Raw genomic sequence first — 8,938 nt, 5'->3', positions numbered from 1 at the left:
CAATGGGTATTCCATCAATTCCTGAAGCCTTTTTCTTTGCCAATTCCTTCAGTGCAGCTTCAACTTCTTCCTTCAGTACCCTTGGTTCTTGACCATATGCCACCTCCTGAAATGGATGAAGATAGGCCAGGTCTTTTTGGTACAATGACTCTGTGTATTCCTTCCCTCTCCTTTTGATGCTTCCTGCATCATTCAATATTTTGCCCATAGAATCTTTCAATATTGCAACTCGAGGCTTAAATTTTTTCTTACTTCTTTCAGCTTGAGAAATGCTGACTGTGTTCTTCCCTTTTGGTTTTCTAACTTCATGTTTTTTCACATTTCATTATAATAATTGGCTTTGTCTTCTTGAGCTGCTCTTTGAAATCTTTTGTTCAGCACTTTTATCTTGTCATTTCTTCCATTTACTTTAGTTGCTCTCCATTCAAGGGCAAGATTCAGAGTCTCTTCTCATATCCATTTTGGTCTTTTCTTCCTTTCTTGTCTTTTTAATGACCTCTTGCTTTCTTCACAGATGATGTTCTTGAAGTCATTCCACAATTCCTCTGGTTTTTGGTCATTGGTGTTCAGTGCATCAAATCTGTTTTTTAAATGGTCTCTAAATATGGAACAGATATTATCAAGGTCATATTGTGGCTCTCGTGGACATGTTTTAATTTAATTCAGCTTCAACTTGAACTTGCACATGAGCAGTTGATGGTCTGTTCTACAGTAAGCCCCTGGCCTTGTTTTGGCTGAAGATATTGAGCTTCTCCATTGCCTCTTGCCACAGATGTAGTCAATCTGATTCTTGTTTATTCCATTTGGTGAAGTCCATGTGTATAGCTGTTGTTTATGTTCTTGGAAAAAAGGTATGTGCAATGAATAAGTCATTGGTCTTGCAAAATTCTATCATGCAATCTCCAGCATTATTTCTATCATTGAGGCCATATTTTCCAACTACTGGTAACTCTTCTTTGTTTCCAACTTTTGCAATCCAGTCAACACATCTTGATTGCATGTTTGGTCAACTTCAGACTGCAGAACTTGGTAGAAATCTTCAACTTCCTAATCTTTGGCTTTGGTGGTTTGTCCATAGATTTAAATAATAGTAGTATTAACTGGTCTTCCCTGAAAGCATATGGATATTATCCATTTATATTTGATATATATGTTGTAACATTTTTCAAATGCTTACTTTTAATTATTTACTTTATCAGGAATATGTTTGAAAATTGATAACTAATTAAACTAATTTAAATTGATAACTAATTAAATATATGTCCCTTCTTACTTTTTTCTCTTTTATGATATTCTTCAAAAGACCTGCTAGAATTATTCTACATTCACTGTTTTCATTGTTATTTCATATTATTATTATTATTATTATTATTATTATTATTATTATTTTGGTTTATTTAGCAATACTTTGTTTCTGGGCATTTTATAATATTATTTAAATTAGCTTTTTATAATGTTATTTAGATTGTTTTGAAATTAAGATCCAGCTCTTTTTCTTTTCCTGTAGTGGAGTCAGTTTTCCCAAAACCATATATTAAATGATTATATTTTTTTCCTACTTGCTTGAATTGTCTCTAGTATACTAAATTCTGCATTGACTTAAGTATATTTCAAGAATCTCTGTTTTTCCAATGATCAAATTTATTCTTGGCGTATTGTTTAATAAACTGTAGTTTTGAAATGCTGGTGGGTTTGAACTGCCAGCCTTCTGGTTAGCAGTCAAATGCCTTAGGCACTTGCCACCAGAGCTTAAGCTCAAGTATTTCAGAAAGCAAACTCATGCTATTTTTCTGGTGGCATAGTGCCTAACACATATGACTGCTAACCAGAGACTGGTGATTTAAACCCACCAGCTACTCCTCAGAAGGAAGATTAGGCAATCTACTTCCATAAAGATACCACCTTGGAAACCCAGGAAGTATTCACTATGAGTGGGAAGCTTTGAGTTGGAAATGACTCTATGGCAGTGAGTTTTTGTTTTTTTTCTTTTCAGAAAATTTCTGGCTAATATCGCAATGTTTTATCTTCAGTGAATTGTTCCTTTTTTGCATATTGCATATCCCTGAACTCTATTTAAAATATACTCATCTGTATAGCTTTAACATCACACATTTTAAGTTTGCATTTTTCAAATCAACTAAAAAGTATTGTCACCATTTAATTTTGGTGTACATATATTGATTTCAATATTAATATAAGCACATGAAAATTTAGAAAATTGGTCAAACAAAAACAAAACTCCCAAATACAACTTCATTTAGCTTTCATTATACCTTTAAAGTATGGATTTTTCTTTTCTGGACTGTGCTTTGCATCAGCAAGACAAAACAAAGATGTAAAATGAAATAATTAATAATCCATTATCCATTTTCTTTTTGCTGTTCTCTTCTTCCTGAAGTATTCAATGCTAACAGTTTGGCATGTATTCCTTGTCAGTGTTTTTCTCACTCAGAGAAACTTATATGATTTTGCTTTTAATTTTTCTTTTATAAACATCTTCCAGCTAAAACTTATCAGTCTAGTTGATTTTTATAGAGTGTTAATATTCATATTATGGATCTACTGTAATTTTTAGAATCATTAATATTTTATTTCCTCACTACAAATAATAACATAATAGCAAGAATAAACATTAATAAATATATGTGTCAATACATACAGATATGAAAATAAAGACATAGATAATATCTACATATTATGTGTCCTGATTACCTAGTGCCACCCTGACAAGAATATGCCACAAATGGGGTGGCCTTAACAAATAAGAGTTTATTCTCTTACAGTTCGGGAGGCTAGAAGTCCAAGTTCCAAGTGCTAGGCTCTAGGGGCTGGGTGAAAGCCCCTCGGCCTTGGGCTTCAGCTCTGCCTCCTGCTCCCAGCCTACTGAAGCTAGAGTCATCGCTTGACTCAGGCAGCTGCCACCTGCTAAGGCTAACAAGCCCAAGGTCAACAAATAAAATGGCACAGTCCCAATGTTACCAAACTACATGGCAGGCCATTAATTTAAGTCCATTGAAAGACCCAAGGTTAGCAGAGCATGGCAGGCTGCTGAACAATGACATGGCTACATGCAGGGTTCAAGGTGCCATAAGCTAGAGACCATTCCCAAAGCTGTTTCTTATATACAGGAAGCAGACCACATACCCAAAGGCAGCTACTCAGCTACTCACAGTAGATTCCACCATGGAGTTGATTGCCAGTCTCATCATGGGGAATACTACATTCAGCTGCCCAGCCACTCAACCGGGCCCAGCCAAGTTGACACACAAACTTAACCGCCACATTATGCATCACATTTGTGTGTATGCATGTGTAAGGTATCTGGAGTCTTGATCTCCAAAAGTAGACCTACTGACTTAAAGCATATGTATATTTTAATTTTAAAAGTTATCAGATTAATTATAAAAAATGTTATGATATTCAGGCTTCCGATAACAATATAAAAGAGTTTCTATTTTGACAGTCCCTAAATAGTACTAGACATTATAACACTTTCAAATATTTGAAAATCTGATGAAAAATGAAAAGTGTCTTCAGTTTTAAAGGGACTTTCTTTCAGTTTTAGTAATTGCAATTACATGGATTGCTATTTGCTTTTCCATAGCAAATTGCTCAATTTATGTATGTTCCTCATTTTTTATTGGGTTATATTTTCTGTTATTAATTTTAGCATCATTTTTTATATTAGGCATATTAACTTTGTCTACTTTTGTGGAGCAAATATTTTCTCATAGGCCATTTCTTTCTTTTCAATGAATGCAGTGACTTTCATATAAACAAATGTTTCATTTTTATGTGTTCATATATTGTTTCTTTTATGGATTCTTATTTCTTATGATTTCTTATGATACCCTTGAACAAGAAAACTTTAACATTCTTTTTTCTTTTTCTTTAATTATAAATCAATGTAGCCACATTATAAAATTCTTGAAAAATAAGGAAAAAAAATGTTTACACTTTTCAATCATTTTAGCTCTTTTGATTATTCCTTCCAGTATTTATTTTCTTCCTTATTTTAAAGCTAAGTTTAACCCTAGTTGAAACAGTAGTTTTCACTAAACTCAATAACATATTGATCCTATATACAACTTTGAAAGCTTCAGTTTCTGTCTATATGAAGTCAACTGACCACTTAAGAAGTAGAAAATGCCAATTAATGATTTCCAAATTTTGACACCAATTTAGTTTTATTTTTGTGCATGTTTACTTAATAAACATATAGGTAAAACCCATAGTAAATATGAATATTTTTAAATTTGCACCACCAGGTCGACATTGAATATTCTGTTATTATTGTTGTTTTTTTTTTACTTCAGCACAACTGTACCTTTGATTTGGCTTTGAAATATCTTGCACCTATACCATGCATGTGTCATTGTTACAGACATGAATCACTGAATAACCAACTCCTAAAGATACTTCCGTTTACAGATCTCTCCTGATGGGTCTACTTTCCTTCTGTTGAAAGGTCTATTAAAAACTGTAATATCTGGGGTGAGATATTTTATTAATAAAGTAAATAATCAGCAGAGCTGTGGTTTCAGTATATATGTTAAAATGTTCTTTCCAAAACATAATTTAGTGTTTTAGTTGTTTCATCTTCATTCTCTAATCTTTTTCCTACAGGTATCTGGTATGGAATTCTTGAAGGAATCGGCATATTGGCTGTGATCACCAATGCGTTTGTGATTGCTATTACATCTGACTACATCCCTCGTTTAGTCTATGAATACAAATATGGTCCCTGTGCAGATCATTTGGAGAATGGTGCCAAGTAAGATTGAAATTTATACATTTTCCTGATATATTTTATGATTGCTATGAAAATGGGAACTTACTGGGAAGTTTGTTCTGTAACCATTCAGGGTAATGTTTCTGATCATTCCATTAATGTGCATCATAAATTAAATCAAGCGAGGTAAAAAGAATGACAATGTTTTTTACAACAAATATTTGTAAAGTCTGTGTTTTTGCTTGTAAATAAATCACTGGTATCAAAATGTTAAAAACATTATAATATAGTTAGAAGTCAAATTCTAGGACTGGAAGCGATCTTAAAAATTATCCAATTCAATCTTCTGACTGAATAGATGAGGAAGTTGACCCCCACACAGCACAATCAAACTGCTGAAGGTAACAAAGCTAAGATGTAGAGAGAGACAGAACATGAAATGACTGACATCTGTAAGACTATAGGATTTTTAAAAGCACTTTAGGGCTTAAGACTTTTGGGTTGCAGAGAATGTTATCCTAGATCTGCCTTCCATTTATTTTCTGTTAAAATTTAAATCCACACTTTGGACCAGGATTTCTCAGCCTTTGCATTATAGGCATTATGCCACCAGAGCTGCCTTTTGACATATTGTACTGGATAATTTCTTTTTTGAATGGTGGGCAACTTTTCTGTGCATTGCAGGATGTTTAACAACATCCTTGGCTAGATACCAGCAGCAGCCACCCAACTTCCCACATAGTGACAACCAGAACTATCACCAGACATTGCCCAATATTCTGTGGGAACCAAAACTGCCCTGGGTTAGAACCCCTGTTTAGAAGATACAACTTTTTTTTGTTTTGTTTTTAGATCTTTCCTTCTTAAAATCAGGTATTGGAGATGAATGCAAGAAAGCATTGGATTTGGTGAACAGTGAGGAGTTGGAGGTACTTAAGAAAGAGTTTTAGCTGGAAATCAACTGTAGGTATGGAGGCAGTGGTGGACCCTAATCAGGAGAGAAGCTGCTTCTCCTTACATCAGGAACAGCTTTGCCCACACAGCATATCTGGATGCAGGAAATAACCCCCCAACAGGCTAAGTCCTAGCTTAGGAAGAAATGCACCTACTAATGATCAGTTGATGCTTTCTCTGAACACTGAAATGCCTTCTGAATACAAATGTCTCAATTTTTCAAAAAGAGATATTTCAAGTGTGGGTATTATTTATTTTTATCTTATTTTAGTTTATTTTACTAATATTTTTTTTACTATTTCCAAGGGCTTTTAACTTGGAATCAGAAACTCTAGCTTTGAGTTTTATCATTATATTTTACCAAAAGCCACATAATCAATCTGAACCTAGTTTGGTTCATAATAAAAAACATTCATAGGTCCTATAATTAAGAAATGGTATATGAGGACATTTTATGAATGTCAAACACTATTTAAATATGAAGTTTTCTTAGTATTAGTGAAAAAACAAAAAGTCCTTTTTTCTCCTAATTCAAAATGGTTTAGAAGTGGATTTTAAGAGTTTAAAATATGGGAGCTCTGGTGGCATAGTGCCTAAGGCACTGGACTGCTAACCAGAAGGCTGATGGTTCAGACCAACCAGCTACTCCTTGGAAGGAAGGTTTGGCAATCTACTTCCTTAGTGATACTGCCTCAGAAACCCAAGGATCACTATGATTCGGGTCCAACTCGACAGCACATAACAACAAAAGAATATATAGGCTTGTTTGGCAGACCTCTTCCCTCAAAGTATTATTTGCTAGTGTTTTTACTGCCACTCAGAATCAACCAGATGGCAGTGGGTTTGGTGGATTATTTTTTTTAGTGCCACCTAGTGGCAGAATAAAATGGGGTTTGTGGGTTTTGAGGTCTGTTTACATATCAGGGCCAGCCTTCATCCTTTCTATTGATGTCTAAGCATGTAAAATATTTCAAACAGCGATGTGTGGGGCTTATGTGAGATTGAAACCTCACATTAAGAGGGATCTTTTGGCTTAATTCTTTCCAGGTATACTTAGCAGCTAAATTGGAATAGATTGAGATTAGAAATTTTCAGAGCAAAGTGACAGAAGAATAAAGTGGCAACAAAGACGAGGATATTGGCAAGAGAGGCATTAAAATGATATATTAGAGAAGAGAGTGAAGACAGAGGCACTGTAGTTAAGAATCTAAGGTTTAGGGTGAGGTTTGAATACAGTTCTAACAACCGCCATTGAATTGTCTCTGACTCATATCGGCCCCTCCTTGGGTTTCTGAGGAGGTATCACTACCAGAGTAGATTGCCCAACCTTCCTTCCGAGGAGTGGCTGGTGGGTTTGAACCACCAGCTTTCTGGCTAGCAGTCAAGTGCCTTAGGCACTATGCTATCAGAGCTCCTTTATGAAGGGCAGTGGTCTTCATCCTGTGATCTGCTGATCACTGGAGGTCTAAAGACCATCTTCAGGGATCTATCACATCAAAACTATTTTTATAATTAAAAAAAAACTATTTTAATAATAATATTAATACATTGGGGGATGATAAAGTAGCAGGATCCAGGTAAAGAGAGGGAGACGGGTCCCACCCAAGAGACAGCAAGGAGAGGGAAAGCTGGGACAACAAAGCACCAGGATCCAGATAAAGGGAGGGAGGAGAGATTTCCAACAGCTAAAGGAGATGAACTTGTCTGTCAGTTTGTCGTACTGTGGTAGCTTGCATGTTGCTGTGAGGCTTAAGGCTGTGCCACTGGTGTTTCAAATGCCAGCAGGGTTGCACATGGTGCACATGTTTCAATGCAGCTTACGGACTGAAACAGACTAGGAAGAAGGAGGAGGCCATCCATTTCTCAGAGAATTGGCCAGGGAAAAACCTTATGAACAGCAGAGGAACACTGGCTGATACATTACTGGGCAACTTTATGAATAGCCTGGAAACATTGTCCAATACAGTGCAAGAAGATGAGCCCCTTAGGTCGGAAGGCACTCAAAATACAACTGGGAAAGAGTTGCCTCATCAGAGTAGAACCAACCATAATGATACAGGTAAAGTAAAGCTTTCGTTACCTCCATTTGCTGATGTGGCATGACTCAAATTAAGGAGAAACAGCTGCAAATATCCATTAATAATCGGAAAAGGGAATGTACAAAGTATGAATGTAGGAAAAGTGAAAGTTGTCAACAATGAAATGGAACACACAAAGATTGATATTTTAGGCATTAGTGAGCTGAAATGGACCAGTTTTGGCGGTTTTGAATCAGATAACCATACAATCTACTATGTCAGAAATGACCATTTGAAGAGGAATGGTGTGACCTTCATGATCACAAGGGATATTCCAAGATCCATCCTGAAGTACAATGCTGTCAGTGATAGGATAATATCCATATATCTGCAAGGAAAACCAGTTCATGCTACTATTTTTCAAATTTATGCACCAACCACCAAAGCCAAAGATGAGGAAATTGAAGATTTTTATCAATTTCTGCAGTCTGAAATTGACAGAACATGCAATAAAGATGTGTTAATTATCACTGGTGACTGGAATGCAAAAATTGGAAACAAAAGAGAATCTTCAGTAGTTGGAAAATTTGGCCTTGGTGATAGAAATAACACTGGAGATCGCATGATAGAATTTCACAAGACAATGACTTATTCATTGCAAATACCTTTTTTCAACAACACAAACAGTGGCTATACATGTGGATTTCATCAGATGGAATACACGGGAATCAGATTGACTACATCTGTGGCAAGAGGTAATGGAAAAGCTCTATATCTTCAGGCAAAATCAGGCCAGGAGCTGATTGTAGAACAGACCATCAACTACTCAAATGCAAGTTGAAGTTGAAGTTGAAGACAATTAAAACAAGTCCCCAAGAGCCAAAATATGACTTGAATATATCCCTTCTGAATTTAGAAACCATCTAAAGAATAGATTTAATGACCAAAAACCAGAAGAATTGTGGTATGACACCAAAAATGTCATCCATGAGGAAAGTGAGACATCATTAAGAAGACCAGAAAGGAAGAAAAGACCAAAACAGATGTCAGAGGAGACTCTGGAACTTGCCCTTGAGCAGAGAGAGAGTAGCTAAAGCAAATGGAAGAAATGACAAGGTAAAAGAGCAGAACAGAAGATTTCAAAGAGCAGCTCAAGCAGAGAAAGCCAATTACTCTAATGAACTGTGACAAGACCTGGAGTTAGAAACCCAAAAGGGAAGAACACACTAGGCAT

General features: G+C 35.6%; 1 protein-coding gene across 1 annotated transcript in view; it reads left to right on the top strand.

The window, feature by feature from the left end:
* The window catches only part of ANO3 (anoctamin 3), a 629,748-nt gene that overhangs the window by 610,663 nt on the left and 10,147 nt on the right, over window positions 1–8,938 (top strand). Inside the window, exon 25 of the mRNA XM_007951966.2 lies at window positions 4,627–4,774. Coding sequence (XP_007950157.2) covers window positions 4,627–4,774 — 148 coding nt within the window. The remainder of the gene's footprint in view (window positions 1–4,626; window positions 4,775–8,938) is intronic.

Source organism: Orycteropus afer, unplaced genomic scaffold (genome assembly GCF_000298275.1).
Source record: "Orycteropus afer afer isolate SDZICR_OR568_19922 unplaced genomic scaffold, OryAfe1.0 scaffold00321, whole genome shotgun sequence".
NCBI classification, from domain to species: Eukaryota; Metazoa; Chordata; class Mammalia; order Tubulidentata; family Orycteropodidae; genus Orycteropus; species Orycteropus afer.
Note: the sequence above shows the minus strand (reverse complement) of the source record. Positions and strands in the feature narration are given on the sequence as shown.